This window comes from Bicyclus anynana, chromosome 2 (genome assembly GCF_947172395.1).
Source record: "Bicyclus anynana chromosome 2, ilBicAnyn1.1, whole genome shotgun sequence".
NCBI classification, from domain to species: domain Eukaryota; kingdom Metazoa; phylum Arthropoda; class Insecta; order Lepidoptera; family Nymphalidae; genus Bicyclus; species Bicyclus anynana.
Window position 1 is genome coordinate 12,460,752 of NC_069084.1, and position 23,463 is coordinate 12,484,214.

Genomic DNA, 23,463 nt, shown 5'->3' on the forward strand with positions numbered 1-23,463 from the left:
GCTAGACATTACTCCTCCGTCAAAAGTATATGATCATGATCTAATGTGTGTATAATACAAACAGCGTCTATAGAATCGATGTTTCATTGTGTTAAAATTACACGTGTTTGTATTACGATTTAAATTTATAGTTGAGAGTAGTGTAAGGATATAGGATATAGGATATATCTTCTCCATTTTAAATAATAAGAATTATTATAGTGTTGACGAGTGCATGAATGACAAATTTTGTAATGTATAAATAATGACGTTTTAGTATAATACTGTAAAATACTGTAAATATTTGCACGCTGATATATCAGTAAATTGTGTTGGATTTTTTTTCTATAGTGTAAGAACCATTGTAACCCACAGTTTCAGCAAATAAATTATTATTATTATTATATTTATTGGTGTTAAATAATATCAATGAGTGAGTTTACTTCGCCCCCCTCAAAAAATTACAAGTCAGTTTTGTTGGTCAATCTGTGTGTGATAGTACAAACGTAATTGGTCTGAGCTGGCGCCTATTCATACAGACGGGCATGATCTTAAGCCCTACTACGAATAACGTATAGTAGTATTATATTAAGGCAAAGTAGCCTACTAGAATTACGGAGGCCTTGATATACGAGAATATGAAAGCGGTTCTACATGGATGGCTCCGTCTCGGTTGACTTTATGAACAAGATAATAAACTAAGTGTTATTGTAATAACTGAATGTTTTTGATGTGCATATTTTTGCACGATCGCAAGCAAAATTGAATAAATTAATGATTAACAACTTCATCATCATTAATAACCTATACTCGGCTCACTATTGAGAACGAGTCTCCTCTCAGAATGAGATGAGTTAGGCTAATAGTCCACGCTGGCCGAATGCGGATTGGCAGAATTCACACATGGAGGAAATTAAGGAACAAACAGGTTTCCTCACAATGTTTTCCTTCATCGATTGAGATACGTGATATTTAATTTCTTAAAATACACATCATCGTTATGTCCATATGATCATGACAAAAAAAAAATCAAGAGCTAGCTTGATTTTTTTTTTCAAGTAACGACATTAAGTACTTACTTCATATATTACTTAAATAAATAAAAAAAACAACCTTTAATCTCATCATAACATAGTATTAGTATGTACCTATATACTGATGATGATGAATTTTAATTTAAGAGATAAGAGAGAGATGTTATTTGGGAATTTTATTTAATCGAAACCTCGGTTAGTGCAAGTGCAAGAAAAAATGTACAAACATGTGCAAGAAGTGACACGGGCTAGGAATGTTAAAAAAAAGAAAAATGTAAAAAGGAATGTCATTGCTCTACGTGTGCACAAAAGATGCGCCTCCTATAGAAATTACAGAAAGTAGCTGCTAATTTCTCTAAGTATCCCGACAACGCGATGCTGCACTTTTGAAGAAGCTAAAAATAGTCTGTCGTCGTACTAACCTGTCAGTTATTTAAGACGATTAAACTAATGAAGCAAAAGCCAGAGTTTACGTTAAATATATTTTGTAGCTTTTTAGGGTATTACATTATTTACAAGATAATTTTGTAAGAATTTGGTAAGTGAATTATAGGCTTATTAAAATGATAGAGGTAATTACTTATACTCGTATTATTCGTGTAGCTGCTTCAATCTATCTGTAATGTTCACATGACATTAGGTAGATACATGACACTGTAGCGTCATATTTTCGCGTGTTAAGGGAAACTTACTAATTACGTATTTATTACTTACCTACTTACTGCTTTTTACATCAGTTCAGCTCAAGGAATTGAGTGTGATTTATATACAATAATTTACAATACTTTGAATTGACAATGTAATATTTTAACTAACCAAAAAACACAGTATACCACACCATATGAGTACCCTGATGTGTTAATATTAGCAAGCCAACAAATAGGGAACACAAACAACACAAACTCTGCCATAATTTTTACATGTTTTAAACAAATAAATGGTTGATAAAAAGTTACCCATTATTTCTTTCAAACACGCATATATTAACTTCTCTTGTAACTATGTACATATGTAAGAAAATCTTGGAATCTTAATTTGACCCATTTCCCGGCCTTCGATTCGGATGATTTTGCACACGCTTTGAGTTCTGATGACAATAATTACTAGGTAAGAAACGTCATTACAAATATGGCGGCCTCCTCAAGATGGCGGACTGGCTGTTTGAAATCCATCCCCATGATATGGATATCAAATGAAAGGGTTAGCTGTCAGGAATACGAAAAAAATTGTCACGTGACTTAAGTTCAATATGGCGGACGTCCAAGATGGCGGACAGGCTATATGAAATACACCCCCATGATTCGGGTATCAAGCGTGTTTTTTTAGTTTTTTAAACTATTCATATTATTATAACACTTAAGTAACAAAGCATTCAAATCTGATAGAAATTGATAATGCAATATGTGGACTTTGACTTAAATAGTGGACTAGTGGGTAGTGGAGCAATTGGTCTAAGATGCAATACAATTACGAAGGAGCCATTACCTCTCGCCTTAATGCACATTGTGAATAGTCTAGCAGGACTGCATTTGTATTAGGCGCTGCATAATATAACAATGCAAACCAACTTCCATTGTTGGCATCTACGAGTGTAGTGTACTAGAAACTCGAAAAGATACGACTACAACATTCAAATATTAAATGACGAATTTATGAGGTAACAAATATTTAAAAAAAAAATTAAATAAAATTTCGGTGTATATTAAATTAATGAGTCACTACTTCGTTATTCATCGTATTTGCGTTTTAGTGATCATCAATCAAATCAATCAAATCGTAATTATTTTGTTTCGATCGATCGATACGATCACCTAACATGATTATTTCAACGGAATCAAGTACGTAAATACTAGATTTTCGTTAAAATAACGTTACTATCGGCTATTACCCCGACTATAATAATTTTACTTTACGTAAAATGACTATAACTATGTCATTTTGTTAAATACACAAAGTTATATGATGGCAAAACCGAAAATACGATGAAAAACGATGTAGTGACTGATTGTTTGAATGGTACACCGAGTTACATAATAACCCAGCAGGTAAGAGAGCAGCCAATGGCTAACTTGTTGTTGCATATATTAAAATAACAATAACTATAACCTGATTCTTCGTTTCCCTTCTAGGTAATCATAATAACAATAGCTTTCTACCTGAGCACACAACCACTACCGAACCTTCCACAAAGCACTCTTAATAGCCAATCTATCTCTTTAAATAACATCCACGTTCACACTGCCAAATACAATCGATTGGCGAATGATAAATTCATCAATGCTTTTTATTATTATTTTTATATTCGAAATTATAAGACTTATATTAAGTAGATGGGTACTTAAGATCTCATCAAGATATCTATGCGTCTATGATATATCTGACAATGCAATAGCAAATAAATAATAGATCGATTCTTACTTTCTCCGAACAGTACGAAGTTTTTCATAATCGTCAACTCACTAATAAACTCTATTTAGGGACGTCATTCGCACTAACTTTTGTCCAATACAAAAGTGGTATTTTCTATGTTGATCAAATTCAGCATCTTATACAAAAGTAGTGTTTACAATGGTGACCAAAGTTAGCATCTTATACAAAAGTGGTATTTTCAATGGTGACCAAAGTTCGCATCTTATACACAAGTGGTGTTTTCTATGGTGACCAAAGTTCGCATCTTATACAAAAGTGGTGTTTTCTACGGTGACTAAAGTTAGCATCTTATACAAAAGTGGTGTTTTCTATGGTGACCAAAGTTCGCATCATAAACAAAAGTGGTGTTTTCTATGGTGACCAAAGTTAGTATCTTATACAAAAATGGTATTTTCTATGGTGACGAAATTTGCATCTTATACAAAAGTGGTGTTTTCTACGGTGACCAAATTTAGCATCTTATACAAAAGTGATGTTTTCTATGGTGACCAAAGTTCGCATCTGTTTAGGTTTCTCCAGCAGTTCTATCTCACCAAACAGAAATAAAATAAAACCAAACGTGTTTTTATTTACTGGTATTGTTGCACTTGGTTGAAGGCGGGTGTATATAGGACTTCGTAAAGGATTCGTGTACTCAAAATTGTATACACGTATATATGACAATAATCAGAATCAGAATTGTTATATATCGAGGTCTTCAAGAGTGCTCGGTTTGAGGGTCCAATTAGTTTCTACAACTTTCTATGCCTATCTTCATTTTAGTCTCAAGTTATAACTTACTCGGTGAAAGGCGTTCACGCTTCAAATTTAGATTGCACTACATCGTATTTTATTGTTTGGCCCTTTACTTAACTTACTATCTAAACTACATCTGTGTAACCAATAATCATCTGATTTTTCAAAAGTAAATTGCCTTTAGCCATGTTGTCATCCATAGTTAATTTTATAAAGAGGTAAAGTTTGTGATATTGTGGGGAGTTATCTCTGTATGTACTGAACCAATTTTGAACCACTAGAAAACCACGTTATTTGTGAGTGCCATAGGCAATATAAGGCGGCTAGTAGTGCCGCGTAGTAACCGTCAGAGGTTTGGATAGAATAAACTTGTATGTAACTCTTCCAAGTAAGCACACTTACACGGGCTACAGATCTTGAGCTGCCTTCAGTATTCACTTGCACAGTTTTAACTGTAGCTAGGTACAGTTTTAGCTAATCGAAATTTCGATCAAAATGACTAGAAAAACTGTACAGTTAAAACTGACAGACACTACGATTTAACTGAACAGTTCGATTGTTTAACTCGCATTAGACTGTATAGATAGCAATGAAGGGCTAACTTGCCATAGAATAACAATTACAGAATTAAAAAAAAACAGCATTAGAGCAAAACGGGTTTAAGCTACAAATTCCCTAATCTATAGAAGACGAAATATTTTCTATAGGCCATTAAAAAACGCTAATCGAGATTAATAGAATATAACTAGTATAATGCGGGTGCATATAGGACTTCGTAAAGGATTCGTGTATTCAAAATTGTATACACGTATATATGACCAGAGGGCTGGCCTGTATTTAGGCCAAAGAATTATTATTGCCATACAACGTGGCAATACTGCCAGCCTTCTGGGCACTTTACCTATGATCGTCGATTCGGACGAATTCTACGACGCCTGAGCCTTTAGATATAATTTAAATTTAGTATATTTTCTTTTTTTTAATTTTTATAATATGTAGTTACTAGTTATAGATATTTAGGTACGTAGTTTTAATATTATTGTAAACCTTTATAAAATTGAATAAAGAATTTTTACTAGTATAATATAACTAGTCGTCTAGATCTATAAGGTTTGTTGCGAACCTAACAGCAGTTTCCATAGCCGAGAGCCTATAACGGTACTTAATGGGCCGCATCACGTGCAAAACCATAGACGATGACAATCGTTGGTATTCCTCCAACGTCGTGGATTTGTGGAAAATGGATAACAGTTATGTAGAAAGTTACTAATAATTATGATTTTATTGCCATAATCGTGGAAATATGGAGCACATATCTAAATACTAGCGGACACCCCGCGGTATCACTAGCGAAGTTCCCGTATCCGTGCAAATACGGTGATAAAATATAGCCCATTTTACCCCCGTGGTTTCACCAGTATAGTTTCCGTTCCCGTGGAAATACGAGAATAAAATATAGCCCATTTTACCCCCGTGGTTTCACCAGTATAGTTTCCGTTCCCGTGCAAATACGGTAATAAAATATAGCCCATTTTACATCCGTGGATTCACCAGTATAGTTTCCGTTCCCGTGGGAATACGAGGATGAAATATAGCCCATTTTACTCGCTGATAATGTAGCTTTCTATTGGTGATACCATTTCAAAATAGGTTTAGTGGTTTAAGCGTGAAAGCATAACAAAACGAACTTCCCTATCCTATCCTATATCACTTCTAATACCTACAAAAATATGAATAAGTACGAAGTTTAATTAGGATCGGTTGAGTAGGTAGTTTTTGCGTGAAATGCGTAACAAACATCCCTACATTCACATTTATAATATTAATATAGATTGTATGGATTTTTTTAAGAATATTTGACCTTTTAAATATGACCAATATTCACAATCTCCTCGAACTAGTCGGGAAAGACTGTATTAGAAATGGGTACGACAATAGACCAACGGGGCGGGGATCGAACCACCACTCCTCGGTGATGAGTCCGAGAATGAACTACTCTTACTCCACTTCCAACACTAGACGACGTGTGAGCGAAATGCGTGGGAGTAAAATCAATGCGGTCTTTTGACGCACTCTCCTATTATAAGGAATAATTTACTTAGCCAAGGAAATCACGTGAAACGTCATGGAAAAGTTAAGATTTGTTCCTAGGTATAGTTTTTAATAACTATTTGACGGATAATACAGCTGATAGCTATATCGAACCCAGGACTACGTGATCAGGAGCCTCATAGGAGCCAAAGACGCAGTTGTCTGGCTACAATACAATCTTACCCTTACGTACAATACAATCAGTGGCGTGCACAAGCTTTCTAAACAGAGTATGCACTGGACATGCAAATTGTACAAAATGGAAAATTTTTTGCACTATTGTCCGTGCGCTGTAGCATGGTGCGGGGGACAGATGTCTGTGTGACGTTCATAATACGTACTATTATTTTAGAATGCTAATTTACGTTTTTATGCGTTTAGTTTCAAACTCAGCAAGTCAAGGGCTAGAAATACCTTAAAATAATTTCCATTTAATCAACATTAGTCAAAACATTGCATCATTTTTCAAACAAAAAGTGCCGTTTTCTACAAACACGAGTGTCGTTTTCTCGGAAAACCCGAGCTCCAATCGATTTAGCATTGAACCTGGGTAACTAACGTAATGCGAATATTGATACATATTTAATTGGAAACACCGGAGGGGTTACAATCACAATGTCATACAATCACACTGCCAGGCAACGATTTTATACTATTAGATATGTTACGTGCCTACAAATCGCCGCAAAAAATGATCCGAATTTAGCTACTACACTGAGCGCGCACATGCACAATTATATGTTTACTTACATTATGAGTAGGTACGTATAATAGTTTTTTCACTTCCTGCACACACAACTCGATATTGTAGACAATATTTAGGTACGTACGTACGAAGCGTTTCGGTTCTTCGTTCCTGATCCGCACTGCGAAATTATGGAATGCCCTTCCAGCTTCCGTTTTCCCTACCTTCTACAACATAGGTATATTCAAGTCAAGAGTGAATAGCCATCTTCTACCGTTCCACCATAGGCTGCATCATCGCTTACTATGAAGCATGATTGCTGCCAAGCGCTAGCCTATACAATGTAAAAAAAAAATATATATTTGTTCAAATAACTTTCGTTGTTTACTAGGTAGGTATGCGACTAAATTAAATTAAGACAATCAGCCACCTTTTTACGCCTCAGTTTCGACGCGCTAGTTACATATCTAACAGAATAAAATCTTTGCTGTTAGGTAGATTTACTATAGCTTGGCAACTTCGTTCGTAACACTCCTGATGGTCCGCGCGGGCCGGGGGGCGTTGAATGAAGAACCCACGACTGATGCACCTCACATCCCCGCACGCACGATTACACACCAGTTCCCCCGTCGACCGCATAATGTGGATTTTTGAAGAAAAACTTCTTTACGCACGTTGAGAGGGAGATATCGTAGAGATTTCGTACGTTACTAAAGGAGTAAGATAGAGAAGTTTTACTTTAGTTGTGTGGTCTAAACTCTGAAGCTGTGGAAGGCAGAAAAGATTTTCGCATACTGACCTCCAAACTTTGTTCTGGGGATGGCACCCACACGTTAACCTATCTAATACGATTATAAAATATTTTTATAATAATAGGATCACGTATACCTAGTACGTTAACTTTAATAACTTAAGCCAATTTGGTGGTTCATTTTACCATAGGTAATATCCTACCTAACCAAAATAGGTTAACATAAAATCATATTGTAAAAAAATAAGCAAATGTAGGGTAGGTAGGTACCTACCTTGTTATTCTAGTGGCTTTTAGGTTACTCTAAACGTAGCACTAGCAAGTTTGCATTAATCATGCTCAAAGTGCATTAGACGGGAACTGACAAATATTATTTACATAGGTATTTCGGGTTTATACTAGGTATATCCCTTTAATATTATAAATCCACTCGTAGTCGGATATAATATACTTACCTTTCATAGTTACTGAAAAAATTTTGACCATTTTTGGCAGTTGTAAGTATATGTAGTGAAGTTGATCATTTCTCACGGTAAATAGACGAACATGGGCCATGGACGCAGTATATATCATTGCTCTGACGCAGTCGTAGACAACAGCTATTAATTTAGAAATTAATTATCTAAATAGGTACTTACCTACTTATAGCGGTCATTGAAGAGGCCAGTCAACCATAACGAGGTAAATAAAATTACGTAAAATTACCTACCAAAATTGTGCTGCAATTAAGTAAGCTAAGTTACTAACACTACGTACTTATAATGGGTAGATAAGTAAGTATTAGGTACCATATATCTATTTGTTATCAATTTAATTATAATAAAAGTATAGGGTATTGGACATACCATATACCAACTTACTTTCCTATGTATAAAAAATATTTTTAGCAAGGAAATAAAATGTGAATATCGTATCTATGGATGAACTTGGTCTACTATTTTAAATAGATAGATAGGTACTTTAGTCATAGTCTTATTATCAGCACTTATTATCACTAGAAAGCGAAATGAAATCTATGCGAGGTCGCTAGTGAATTAATCGCGCTAATAAAATAGGTAGGTACCTAAAAACTATCTAAGAGGTAGGTACTTGATCAAGAGGCCTGTGTTTATTATAACAGTTTTATCATTTTTTTCCGAGAATTACAATAAAAACTGTCCTCAATATCGTTATAATATAATGATAACATTCATGATTAATATACCTACGCGGAATCTACGACTTCCGCAAGGGTTGCTATTGAAATAGATAGTTCGGGAATTACCCACCTGCTATCCTTAAAACTGCTCGATCTGCCGGGTCCAGCTGGAGAATGGACAAAGGCTTGTCCTTCGCCCATTCTTTCAAGCTGAAATCGTTCTCGAATTCCATGTTTTTGTCATCCAAAACACGCAGCTTCGCCCGAACTCTCGCACATAATTGAATGAATCCCACCGCACAACACTAGGGCTGAATAGAGCACATTGCAAAAACTTCAGAGACAACGTTACACTCGAATATTAAGTAAACAAAACGTTACGCTCATTGTAAAATGAAAATCGATAAACGCTGTACAAAACTCAGTAAAGATACGGCGTAGCGTATCTCGGTTTTGAGAACTCTGAATATTCACAACAACCACTTTAACTTGACACAAGAACTTAATAATTGTGTAAAATTAACTAAAAAAATTTAACCAAATCCGGAAGGACGGAATAACTTATATTTTAGGTTATTATTATCACCAAACGTCATACACCGAACCGGCGGGCAGACATGATGCGACTGTTTAATTTAATTCACAATGACACCAAAATGTCGCCACTGTCGCTCAGCTGTTTCCGCGCACGCTCACGCTGTACATTATGCGGGAAAATGAGAAAGTCATAATCTACACGGTCGCCTTGAGAATTTGAATTACTTTTCATTTATACGTGTAAGTATCTCTAAATCAAGTGCTGCCATCTCTACAAAAATCAACGCACTAAGACGTAAATAAAATCATACAGGTGTCTGGTCTGTATGACCAGGCGGTATTTAGTAAGATTCTACCAACTCCACTAAAATAAAAAGTTTTATTAAAATGACAATAATATAAATAAACTTAAGAATGGAATATATCTGTACAACTTACACGTGTAACGAGAAGGCATATCGCATACGTCTTCTTTTGTACTTCTCCAATACGGAAGTTCGAATTTGGGACGTTTTATTATTTTCGTGTTGCTGTTATGTAATATTTAAGAAATGTTTATGAGCAAAGGCGTAAAAAAATTATATCAAATATTATTTCATCACTAGTGGATGCCCGCGACTTCGTCCGCCCTCAGACATCTATAATCCAACCCTTACGGTAGTTGTAGTATCGCTGTAAAAATGGAGTAACTTCTTCCGTTTTCTCAACATTTCCCTTCACTGCTCTGCTCCTATTGATCGTAACGTGATGAAAAGTATAACTATAACCTGTCCAGGAGTTTATAGAATAATCATCATCATTCATCATTATCAACCCATACTCGGCTCACTGCTAAGCTCGAGTCTCCTCTCACAAAGAATAATGTTTACCTATTAGGATTTTATAAGTATAGATTAATATCTATTAGGAATGGAATTACCAGTCAGTCCTCACTCCTCACATCACCTGCGCTGCACGATAAGTAAGGTTACGTGGTTTGTTTGAAAGCAGTAACCAGTAAGCACCATAAAAGTTCTTATTCTACATGTATACATATTATAAGTACGATAACTATTTTATTTATGACGTTAACCTATCTTACAAATCTCCTATAAAATATTTATTTTCTCTCCTGGGCATACTTATTACGTAGCCATGGTAACGCAAACGCAGTGTCACACTGACAGTGACACTTGACTTCTTGTTTTGTTTACGTTTTTGAATTCATGGTGATGATTGATTTGATTGTAAAATAGTGTTTGGTGGAATCTAATAAAACTAATAGGAACTTACCTTCGTTATATTATATTACACAAATATTACTATTGGCTCAGCCATAGTCAGTAAGGGTAAACATTTGAAAAGTTATATTTTTTAGAGTGTTACATTTCTTAAATTGGTGTTGTCCTATTTTCATGCTGTTTTATCAATAGTTGCGTTAAGTATTGAATGATAGCTACTGCTGACCTATATTGTCGGTTACTTTGTGACCTGAATGTTTTTGGATTTTTTTCTCATCGCAAGTACTTACCTGTAAATCTTAAGTTTTTACAATGAGTGTTGCTAATATTTTTGTAGTCTACAAAGAGAGGAATTAATTGTTCACATATTATTTCTTATTAAAAAGTAATACTTCTTTTCAGGTTTTCAATGATGATAATGCTTTTAACTTCTGTAATTCAGAATGGGAGTTGACTATGTATCCTGGTCTAAGGAAGAGTTTACTTACAGTGAGTGTGAGATATTTTCTTTTTATAAACTGTATCTTACTTTATTTCACCTGTAGTTCCAGTTATCGCACAGATTTATAGGGATAAAATATTGTCTATGTTGCTTGTTGATAATAATAACTAATACTGGTAGGGTCTTCAATAAATATTAAAATCACATTTAATTTAAAATTTGAAAAAGTCTCTGCCTCTGCTTGAGCACACAAAAGCTCCACAAAGCTTTTGTGTACTCCAGCAACTGGTAGTCAGTGCTCTAGAGTGTGAAACTTCCTCACAATATGCACAGTATCAACTATCAAGGATTGGCTGGTTGGAGGCTTCAGCCATGGCTCCGGCAAAGACATACCACAAAGCGATTTAGCCTTCTGGTATGATGTCATGTAGAAACCGTAAGGGGTGTGGATTTTCATGCTCCTCCTAACAAGTTAGCCCTCTTCCATCTTAGATTGGATCATAACTTACCATCAGGTGAGATTGTATGTAGTCAAGGTCTAACTTGTAAACAATAAAAAAAAAGATAAGTGCTTTCTGTATCCAACCCTTGAAATTATTATTATTAACATTTAAGTTTAATCCCCATAACTGAAAAATATTTGTGATAAAATCAGCTATCTTAGTACCCATTATTGTGTGATTATTAAATCCAGTCAATGATAATTTTATACTATAGACTAGCGAACGCTCGCGACTTCGTCCGCGTAAAAATCGATGTCAACTTTCAACCCCTATTTCACATTCTATTTTGCAAGTTTTATAACTTATACCTAATAAATAGTCCACTTATCATTTTACATTTACAAATGTACCTAGAAAAATTGAGGACTTTCCGTACAAACTTTCTACCCCTACTTCACCCATTTCTGATTTTGTTTTCGCGACAAAAAGTATCCTATTATCCTTCTACGTATTATGGTCTCAAATCGTCTTAAGTATCATTTGAATTCATTCTGTAGTTTCAGCGTGATGCCCGGTCAAAAAAAAGGCAAACAGACAGACAAAAAATAGAAAATAGGCTTCAGTAACGATCTCCTACCTCTACCCTACTCCTACCCAACCCGTACCCTAACTGTATCCTACCCCTACCCTACCCGTACCCTACCCTACCCGTACCCTACCCTACCCGTAATCTTCCCTTTCCCTACCCCTAGGATAGGGGTAGGCCCTACCCCTAACCTAGGCATACACTCCCCTACCCTACCCTACCCTTACACAACCCCTACCCTACCTGTACCCTACCCTATACCTTCCCTACCTTACCAAGGTCTAGCTCTATGAGCGTGGTGCGATGCCAAAGGAAAATAGAGACTTCTATGCTAAAATTATAATCTTTGGAGGATTAATTCCAGTCAGTAAAATTACAAGTGCAACTGTCACTGAAATGTCATTTTACTAGTAAAACATCATTTCAGTGACAGTTGCACTTGCCATTTTACTGACTGGAATTAATCCTCCGACTATAGACTATAATTAGTATGCTTGTGTATTGTTTAAGTATATTTAAGTATTTATTTATTTCCAGCCAACATACAGTGGAGTCAACAAGAGACACTCACCTAAGTTAAGCCAGCACAAGTTAAACTTCACAGGTAACTTCACTGCATGTCATAAGCACTTTGACATAAGCTCTGTGGAACTAAGAGATTCTATGAGACAAGACATTCTCAACACTGTGATGCAGAGAACTGAGTCCATAATGCTGGAACACAAAGATAGTGACTGTAATCCCTTATATGAAGATCCAAGAGATGTTGGTAATACTCAGTTTATTTTATTCATTCATACTAAAACCTTTAAAAGTAAATATTGTAGATGGCTGTCTGTCTGACCATTTGTAACATTGGTTTTATCTACAATTGGTATTAATATCCAGTTGAAATTTTAACAATATATTGTTAGCAGAAGCTTCAAAAGTGAATTTAACAAAATAAGAAAACCAATATTGAACAAGGGTTCACAATATTTGTCAGGACAACTTTAATGTCAAATCTAACTGTAACCAAATCAAACCCTAGAATGGAAGAGACTACCTTGAGCAGTTCCAGAGGCTTGTGACTCTGGTACTGCTCAAGTAGTCTCTGAATTTACTGTTTGCTATTTTTATTTTAGTGGGCAAGCCTGCCAAGCCTCCTCGAAAGAGAAACATTCAAGGTATTGCTGTTGTCTCTCCTAGAGGCAGTAAAGAAGGAAAGTCCTTGCTTAGAGAGCAAAAAAGAAAGCTTACAAAAAAATATGAAAGTTTGGTCACTGCGCTGATGGATAGGTGTGAAGAAAATGTTATCATAGTAAGTATGCATTTGTTTAACCAATGAACATAATTTGTCCACATTTTTTGATAAAATAAATCCTTTTGATAAAAATATCTTTTTCTCTTGTACTTATCTCTAAAAATTGCTTCAGACTTTAAGTATACAAATTTTAAATTTACTGTAATATTAAATTTTTTTAGATATCTGAAAAAGAATCTCAAATAAGTAAACTAAGGGAGAAGCTGAAAACAGTACTGGAGTACAACAGACTGTTTGCTAGCGACAATGATCGCCTCAAAGGCGAATACACTACATTAGCAAGCTATGTGGAGGAGTGCAAGGCAGTTATACGAGAGGAGAGAGAAAGGAATGTAGAGTTGGAGAAAAGGTGTGAAAAATTGGAGGAGAAGGTTAAGCACTATGACATGCCGAACAAAGGTATAAGTAATATGAGTAATCCATTGTGTGCAGAATTGAATTATATCAATTCACAAAGTATCTTTTTCTCAGATATCTCTACCACAATACCTCTGGTTGAAGTTTGCATGAACTGTAGCAGTCGACAAATCGTACTTAATCAGACAAAGGAACAAAATTCACGATTACAAAAAGATATGCAAGCTATGAAAGATGTATTGTATAGGTTAGTATTACAATCTTAATCATACACCTGTTCCACATTTATTGCTGTAATTAAAGAGTCAATTAATCAATCAGGTTCCTTACCTGACCAGGGGGCATGCCTTCCTTTAACTTTTTAAGGGATGCTTAGAGAAATGGCATGATCTGCTTTTATGAAAAACAATTAACGCACATGTAACACGTAAGCATTTATGATTATGGTACATTAATTAAGTAATTTAACTTTACTTTGTATTTAACGATATAAAAGGAAAACGCCAGCTAACGTTTTTCTGTTTTGTAGAATTTAGCTATAACTGTAAAATACAGAGATAGCTACGACCCATAATTCAGGGGGGTACAAAATTATAATTCATAACGCTTGTGGGCTCAATGCCAAAAAGAAAAACTCTGCCTCATCGCCCTAAATTGTTGTATTTTGGTGCCACATTAAAAATACCTGTATTCCAGATTAAATGTTCAACTTTCTCGATATCAAGAACGCTTAAGGAGCAATGCGAATACATTGAGCACTGGTGGTAAAGATGTATTCAAACCTTGCGAAAAATATGACGCCTTTGATTCTTTAATAACAGCTAGCTTAGGACAGAAACAAGGTAAATGTATAAAAGCTTGAATACATTTTTAATGTTACTAAAGTGTAGGTAATCTAGTTTTTGCGTTAGAGCCATAACAAAGAAAATGTTGTTATCGATCCTTATTCCACTCTATGTAGGGTCTGCACTACATATTGTCTTCTTCAATTCACTTCTATCGTTCTTCAACTCATCATATACACCTCTTTAACACCTCATCCTCTTTTACATCATCTCTTATTTGGTTTTCCTCTCCTCTGTTGTCCTTCTACTTAATTATGTTGTATGTTAATGTATTAACAGTTATGTGTGATTTGATGGTTATCTTGACCATTAGATGATTAACTTTTCCTTCTCAAGTTTTTGGACGCTGTCATAACCTTCAGACTTTCCTTAAATACCTACTCATTTTTATCTGTCACACAACACATTCATTTATTTCGATTACGCTTCAATAAAATCACTTTTGAAAGTAAAGACTGTCAATGAGTTTCTATCGAGAAGAGCCGGCAAGAAACTCAGCAGCTGCTTGCTGTTTCTATGAAAGTAATGCTACAATTAGCAATTAATTATTTTACCTGTTCATGGCATTTTCTCATCTGTGCATTTACCACATTCGCTTTTCGCATGCATCGTCCCCAATAATCTTATTTATACACCGTGCTACCGGCCGCGTCTATAATCCGCCGCGACATGTATGTATCCATTACGATAAACTCTACAGTAATATTAAAAATAAGCTGAAGCACATTCACACGCTATCGAAAAAAAAAATTAAAATTGATGAAAAAACTTCAGAACATCCTGTTTCATTCTGTTTGGAAAGAAGAGGTTAATGAACTTTAACCTAGTTTCAGAAATTTTGTTGTTTAATACCTACATACCTACTATTTTTGATACACCTAGTCGGCGGCAGTGTCTTTACTAGGGCTGTTAATAAAATATCGATATATCAAAATATCGACATTCTCACTTAATAGCGATAAGTATTCATTACTAATATTTTTATGGACGATATATCGATAGTTCGATATTGAAACGTAGATATCGATACTAGATATTTTTAACAAGTTTTAATTTTTTATATCCCTCGCAAATTATTTAAACTAAAACATTATCAAACATAATCTACTTTACTTTATTTATACTTTATTACGTTTTTCATATTTTAGTTTATTTAATTGCATTTTATCGAAAATGTCACTGAAATAAGTAAAACGTAATGTATTCAGATAGTATACACTACTTTACCCTCAGACAAAACTTTAAACATGTTTAATCGTATTAATTTACTTGTCAATTTAGTTACATAAAAAATAGTGAAGTTTAATAAATACTTAATTGTTAAAAGTTTTCATTTAGCCGAAAAATTTATTTTGAAATTATCGATATATCGAGAATCCGATATTTTAAAAAATAGCAAGCCCTAGTCTTTTGCGGTTTCCTTTTTGATAACGCCGCTCGCCGCCTAACCCGTAACTATTGTCGGCAATGTCAAAAAATAGGTACAGGTAAGAAATGTATCTTTCGATCGTTTCTTATAACGCAAGGTGATTGGTTGGGTCTTAATAATTCGATCATTCGGGTCGTGTTTTGTGTATCGTTACGACTCGACTTAAAGTATGTAGTTACTTGAGTCTTAAACTGAATATTTGTAGGACATGAATTTGAATTCTTTTTTTATTCGTTACAAGTTATCCATCGACTACAATTTCACCTGACGGTAGTGTAGTAAGTGATTATGCAATCTGAAATGGAAACGGACTAACTTATTAGGGGGAGTATTTGAATCCACGGCTTGGCGGTACGTCTTTGTCGGTAGGGTGGTAACGAGCCACGATCGAAGTCTCCCACCAGCCAGGCCTGGACCAAAACCCCAATCGGCCCAACCGAGGTTCGAACCCAGGACCTCCGTCTTGTAAATCCACCGCGCACACCACTGCGCCACGAAGGCCGTTAAAATTCCGAACTGATCGGATTTTAGGTTGCTATTCTGTAGAGTGATGTTGTACGACTGACCGACGAGTATTCGATCCAGATAATTGTTACAAGTCCAATTCAGTGTGGTGAACAAAAATCGTTCGCAGATTATTTGAGGCGCTGACGGCCGCGTCACTCGCTCACGCACAAGTACTGATCGGGTATCAGAGATTCGATCAATCGCGATCGACACAGGTCTAGTACGGGTTAACACCCGTAAATAAAATAAAATTTAATTTAAAGAAATAGGTTAAAGTGAATGACCTCAAAGCTCAAAGGGACCGACGGGCTGCCGACGTGACTGCGGCGAGGAGGTAGGTAGATGTTTGAAAATACAGGATGTGTTAAAATAATCGATTTTTGAAAGTTTATTACAATTGTAACTCCTTGAATTGTACTTTGTTTTTTTTTTTTAATAACACTGATGGATAATAGACATTGGGTACATTATGTGGGATTTTGGTTTAAGACGAATAACGTAGCGCGGTGTATAATATATCTAACATGTATTCTTCATTCATTCAGTGGAAAACTGGGCTGTGCTAAGATCATTTCAACAAGTTCTCTAAAACTTTAGGCTACATCTCGCAATCACACAATAAAACTGATAAATAGTTTTGATAGAATTTAAATAAAATCCTTATGGTACTAAATATCTCTTACTGATGCTTAGCTGGTATTGAGGACATTCATACTAGATCAGCTACTGAGGATGGGACACCTCGGTTAGAAAGACTCGTAGATTTGTCTGGATTATTGAGTGCCCAAGCATTAGGTAATTCTTGTTAATTTATTTTTTATTAAAATACTTGAAAATGAATATAGAATAAAATAAGATTTGTCATCGTCTGATGACAATAACAAAGTGAATATCAAAATAATTTTTTGTACAAATTCTTCAACTGTTTTCAAACATTTTTTAATTTTTGCAGCTCCACTGTTCGATGCATTCCAAGAAAACTTACAAGAAAAAGACAATCTCATACTTGACTATGAAAAGCAATTTGAGAATATGAACAAAAAATCAAAAGAGATTGTGGCAGAGAATAAAACTTTATTAGAAAAGGGTAATACATTGGAACAAGAACTGGTACAAGTGAGACAGAACTATAAAAAACTTGTAGTTGAGAGAGAGACGAGTGATATTGAGAAAGCGACAATTTTGGAAAGAGCAGAACGGGCAGAATCTAAGTTGAAGGAAGTTTATGAATTATATGAAGGGAAGAGTAAGTTACTTTTACATGACTCTCTATTATAGTATTTACTTACTTATTATAGTATTTACTTACTTACTTACTTTGATCTTTTATTAATTTTTAACGTTGATAGTAAAATATAATACAAAATACTATTGAAAATGTGGGTCCAGAGTGAAAACCTCCTTACAATACTCGCCATCTCAAGAATAACTGCCTTCTGTATCCGACCCTTGATCCAGAAGTCAAGCGAAAGCTTCTTAAGGTGTTGGTCGATGCTTTTCGGTATAAGACCATTGACCGATCGACTAGCACATTATCAGATACTAGCAGACGCCCGCGACTTCGTCTGCGTGAAATTTAGTTTTTCACAAATCCCTCGGGAACCATGGATTTTCCGGCCTTAAAAGTAGCCTATGTGTTAATCCAGAGTAATTCAGTAGTTGCGGCATTAGCGTTAAGAGTAACAAACATCCATAGAAACTTTCGTTCGTTTATAATATTTATATTATTAGATTAAGCTTCAGAAGTATTTTAGTGCAAAATATGCACGACATGCAACCGTGGTTTTATTTTTATTTTCTATAACTATTTTTATGAACCAATGTATAACTGTGAATAGCCCATTCCTTTCGTTCGCGTTTACATTTGACCATACCATTCCATTTCATTGCAGTCCATCAATTGTGTTTTGTTGACCCTTGTACCTTGTATTTGTGTATCAGCCTGTCTGTCTCTTCTCTGTCAGTATTAAAATGGATCGATTTCAAAGCGATTTTAAAAGACTGGTACCGATTTTTAGTGGCAGCAATGATGCGAGACTACGAAACTGTCCACCGCGAATACTTTTCGGTGAAAACAGCACTAGAAGCGTCCGCGGGCAAGATGGCGCATTTCGACGCTATGAGAACAAAAACTGTGCCCGCAGACTTGCATGAACGGAGGTTGGATGACTGTAAACGGTAACAATCTTTGAATATCATTAAATCGTTAGACCTAAAATGTAATCCACGGTTTTATCTCATGAAGACAAATCAACCACTAGCGCCGAACCGGAAATATCGCTATTTCATTATATCTATATAGACGCCTGTCGTAAATTGTGTATTTATTTAAAACATTCAACAATGTTTGAAAATATTAGTACATTATTTTTAATCATAGCAGTAGTAAAGTGATTGGAACCATCCCATTAAGTTTGCAGTGTTACTACTGTAACTTGTGACGGGCGGCCCCGCTCTTCCGTTTAAAGTAGACTAATACATTAGATATAAATAATCATTAATACTAAATAACTAATAATATACAAGAGTGCATGTGTTTGTGTTTGTGAGTGGTATGTGTGTGTTGTGTATTAAAAATCGACTGTTTGACTTCGATACATTAGAATCATTAAAAATGCATTAAATTACAATATCGCAAGATTATATTAACAATCTAACGGCTTTTGCTATCTTACGGTTTCACATACAATGTAAAATAACAGATTTACCTATGCTTTTAATTTTTTTTGAAATGAAATTCTTGGTTTATTTTATGTATAGGTATGCAACAATAGTTGTCTATATGTAAACTTAACCAAAATTTATTAAAATTTACGTCCCGTCATCGAAAATTATGTACCAAAGTTTTTCATTTTGTTAATTTTAGATTACTAGACGAGTTAAAACATCAATATGGAATGGAGTCTGAACGAAAAAGCGAACAAATTAAAAAACTAGAAGAGGAATTGCATAAAACTGAAGACAAATATAACAAAATCTGCCAACAGCACGAAGTTATTAAAGAAGAATTACGAAGCGCACTGAAGAACGTTAGGTATAATTATTATTTTATGAGTTCGGTATTATATATATTCTGTTTAGGTTGTACCTACCTAGGTAGAAGTGTCTGTTGGTAGCACAATTTCAATTTATTTTATATAATATATCATAAACTCTTAATTCTGAGTTATAACATATTATAATAACAGGTAATCATTTGTTTAACTTTTCGTATCAAAATATATATTTTTCGTTAAATATTCAGAAAATAATCAACCCTAAGCTGGTTTAATTCCATATCCCTGTTCAAGGAGAGCGGTCTAGCTCAGTGGGCCGTCAAAATAAGCTGATAATAATGATGATTAGATAAATGTCCCATCCCATAGCATAGGTACATACGTGACTTTCTCAAAAAGCCTCTGTTATGCAAGTTATGCAACTATATAAGCTAAGTATGGCGACACATCTGCGGAACATTTCGGCGCAGAATTCTGTATTCTGAGGTGAGAACTAACGCAACAGAATTATTGTCGGTGTTACACAAGACGCCGCGGAACTGTCATTCGGGGCGCAATGGCGTTTTCAACTTTGCGTGCAGAACTTTCGGTCGCGTAACCCCTCCCAAGATGTTTCCTGATGGCTGGTGTGTCAGGGGCAATTAGAAAATCAATACGAGCGTGTCCAATCGAACGTTCGCGCGGAATATTTTGCATGTGTGTCGATACACTAAAACTTACTGAATTTGTGAATACAGGTTATACCGTAAAGCAGCAGTAGTCTTCCGTCACAGAGCGCGCGCAGCCGCCGCCAGAGCCACCCGCGCACGCAGGAGTAAGAAAATACAGAACAATGAACCATTGTGCAAAGCCTTGGACGCGCTAGAGAGGATCAAATTGGAGATTAAGGTAAAATTGCAATCCATATCCATATAATCATTTAATTAAATGTATCTATTACATTCAATTTTGTTTTTCGAATTAGTTTCCCGCTGTTATTCCTTTGAACGGCGAAAATTTTTAAACGGTGTTGTATTTACGGTCATATATGTAATAACTTTAAATCAAATCGTCTTTAATTATTGTTAAACTTGATTATGGTAGAATTTGCTCTGAATTTGGGATTTTATTGAATACTAGCGGACGCCCGCGACTTCGTCCGCGTGAAACCCTATTACTACGCTACCCCTATCCTACCCCTAACCTACCCCTACCCTACCCCTACCCTATCCTTACCCTACCACTACCCCTACCCTACCACGCGACGGCGACGGAAGCTTAAAAAATGGAGTAATTTCTCCCGTTTTCCCAACATTTTCCTTCACTGCTCTGCTCCTATTGATCGTAGCGTGATGAAAAGTATACTATAACCTGCCCAGGAGTATAAAGAATAATTGTACTAAGTTTCGTTAAAATCCGTCGAGTAGTTTTTGTTTCTATAAAGAACATACAGACAGACAGACAGACAGACAAAAATTTTACTGATTGCATTTTTGGCATCAGTATCGACCACTAATCACCCCCTGATAGTTGTTTTGTAAATATATTTCATGTACAGAATTGACCTCTCTACAGATTTATTATAAGTATAGATTGGACTATATTTAAAGGCTCTTAGGTATAATTTTCTTTACCAATAATTCTAAAACTGTCAAAGCTAAATTGTCCAGTTTTAAAGTGAAATTTTCTACATGATTGTGCGTCCTGTTATTTTATGAGGTCAATGTCGAAACCGTCAAAACGGGTATACACTTTTTGTATACACGGATAACATGTGTGAACGCGCCTTACACATTTGTCCCAGGCCGTGAAATCCAGAGCGCACACGTCGTTGGAGGAACTGGAACGCCGTATCGTGGAGCAGGAGCGGCGCGCGGCGCATGCGCAGGCGGAGTACCGGCGCGAGCTGGAGAGGGCTTCGCTGGCATTGGAGCACAAGGAGGGCATCATCAGAAGTCTGATCGACAAGGTTGCAGATGTTGAGGAAGTCAGGTAAGGGTTAACAATATTAACCATATTCGGCTCCCTGTGTTGAGCACGAGGCTCCTCTTAGAATGAGATGGGATAGGCCTCCACCACACTGGCTAAAATGTAGATTGTCTGACTTCACAAACATAGATAATTAAGAAAATTCTCTGGTATGCAGGTTTCCTCACGATGTTTTTCCTTCACCGACCTAGACCGATGATATCACGTGTCTCAAAACACGTGATATCGTCGGTCTAGATGTGATAGCTCGTACGTGCAAACTGAGTAAATTGTTAGTTACGAGGTACCACATCTAGACCGTGGATATTCAATTTCTTAAAATGCAAGTAACCAAAAAGTTGGAGGTGCATGCCCCGGACCGGACTCCGAATCAAAGGCAGAAAAAAAATCTTCCTTTGGGGATTCGCATTTCGCTATATTAGACGTAGGTTGTCAATAAATAAATGCTTGTAAAACAGTTTCTTTGCTTTAGGTTAAGCCAAACCAACACACATCGGTTGCAAGGCATCGTCTCTGACTCTTCTGACAAGTCCTCCCCGAAGAACGAAGACAAGAAGAAATCCAGCGTGAAGCTAGTTCCAGGGCCTGGCGGTTATTACCAGGAAAAGGAAAAGAAGAAAAAATAGTTAATCACTAATTATAGAGAGTTATAATCAGAAAACTCTGAATATATACAATTGTTAATTTTAATCCAGTTTGTATCACACAAGTATTTTCTATTTGAAACAGGTTAGAAAATCTTTTACAGGAAAAGCCTTTCACAATAGACCTATTTCAAATAAATTGCTAGAATTGTTTCCCTTTTAACCGACTTCAAAAAGGAGGAAGTTTTCAGGTTTTTATTGTACTCGTAAGAAATTATAATACTGCATTACTTATACCCAGTTTTTTATAATTATATACTACGAATTTCTGTATTTGTTAGAGCTACATTATCTTTACGCCTTGTTCTCCATTATGGTGTAGTTTTAGAATAATTATAATAAATATCTTAAATGAAGTTTTTCTCTATATCAACATTGATGTTATCCTTGATAACTCCTTGATAGTAGGAAATATTGTAAGTATTTTTTTTTGTTTGTGTTTAAACACACACAAACACAAACGACTTCACCGATCTTGAAAATTCTTTTACCATGAGAAAGCTACATCTTAAGCGATCCACTGTAGAAGTAAAGTGATCAACTGTGTCGTGGACAGTAATACCCAAAAAAGGACGACAACACGAAGAGTCGCTTAATGGAGTCAGCGCCGGCCCGAAGTAAATTTTAGAATGGAATGAATCCAATTATGGCGCCTCTGCTAGTTTTGAATGTCTAGGTAGGTACTTTAAGTTTTGTATATTTACGTTGGTAGATTAAAATTAAAATATTAAAGTTGACAAGTAATTAATGAATAGCAAAATGTTGTAACGTAGACTTGGCTATTACAAATACGTTTGACTTTATTAAAAACAAATGTTAATTTGTTTTAACATGCTAATCCACCACGCTGCTTCAATGCGGATTGCGAGCAACTAACTGGGGCAATGGGCCATATATACCTTTCTCAGTCCCTGGCTAGGTACCCTGTCAAAATTAGTAGGGGGCCCAATTAATGAAAGGTAAAGATTTCTCTCAAAAAAAAACAAAAATGTTCGCTTAAAATAAATATGTTAGCAGACTTAACCTATGTAGGATTTTAGCAACTTCTCTACGCACGCTTAAGCGAGGAATTAAAAGAGATTGTGGATTAATTAGCTTTTACACGTAAGGGGCCCCTGTAGTCCATCGGCCCCGTATGATTGATACGGCGGTAACTACGCCCCTGACCTATCTGCATGACCTATCGGCAGACAAAGTCACGAGAAGGTTGGTAGCTAATCATTACAATTAACAGAGTTGTACCCTATTATCCGTTAAACTAGTCCAACTACTATCACTTAAATAAATAAATGTGTAATCTTTTTGAAGGGTGTGTGTATATTTTATGAGTCAAGGGTACCTTA

General features: G+C 35.6%; 2 protein-coding genes across 4 annotated transcripts in view; one reads left to right on the forward strand and one right to left on the reverse strand.

Annotated features, from left to right (window-relative positions):
- The window catches only part of LOC112045305 (microtubule-actin cross-linking factor 1), a 301,412-nt gene extending 291,955 nt beyond the window's left edge, over nucleotides 1-9,457 (reverse strand). The window contains exon 1 of the mRNA XM_052884590.1: nucleotides 8,974-9,457. Coding sequence (XP_052740550.1) covers nucleotides 8,974-9,076 — 103 coding nt within the window. The 5' untranslated portion in view covers nucleotides 9,077-9,457. The remainder of the gene's footprint in view (nucleotides 1-8,973) is intronic.
- Nucleotides 9,458-10,551: 1,094 nt separating this feature from the next.
- Nucleotides 10,552-22,476, forward strand: LOC112045296 (centrosomal protein of 89 kDa). 3 transcript variants are annotated; one of them, XM_024081418.2, is made up of 14 exons: nucleotides 10,552-10,708; nucleotides 11,003-11,089; nucleotides 12,609-12,840; nucleotides 13,196-13,371; nucleotides 13,536-13,773; nucleotides 13,846-13,978; nucleotides 14,428-14,573; nucleotides 17,206-17,307; nucleotides 17,465-17,758; nucleotides 18,531-18,690; nucleotides 19,379-19,546; nucleotides 20,246-20,396; nucleotides 21,292-21,479; nucleotides 21,949-22,476. In XM_024081418.2, exons 2-14 carry the CDS (start codon nucleotides 11,057-11,059, stop codon nucleotides 22,100-22,102), a joined length of 2,175 nt encoding a protein of 724 aa, XP_023937186.1. In that variant the 5' UTR covers nucleotides 10,552-10,708; nucleotides 11,003-11,056; the 3' UTR covers nucleotides 22,103-22,476. The 3 variants fall into 3 exon arrangements, with proteins under 3 accessions (XP_023937186.1, XP_023937189.1, XP_023937187.1); XM_024081419.2 differs by having other exon boundaries at nucleotides 10,564-10,702; XM_024081421.2 differs by lacking the exon at nucleotides 17,206-17,307.
- Nucleotides 22,477-23,463: the final 987 nt, after the last annotated feature.

What these genes read in the sequence shown, in the direction of transcription:
- LOC112045296 (XM_024081418.2), top strand. Translation starts at nt 11,057, where the DNA reads ATGTATCCTGGTCTAAGGAAGAGTTTACTTACA. An exon ending in TGAAGATCCAAGAGATGTTG is followed by an intron (nt 12,841 to 13,195) that starts GTAATACTCAGT and finishes TTTTTATTTTAG; the next exon opens with TGGGCAAGCCTGCCAAGCCT. An exon ending in AGCGCACTGAAGAACGTTAG is followed by an intron (nt 19,547 to 20,245) that starts GTATAATTATTA and finishes TTGTGAATACAG; the next exon opens with GTTATACCGTAAAGCAGCAG.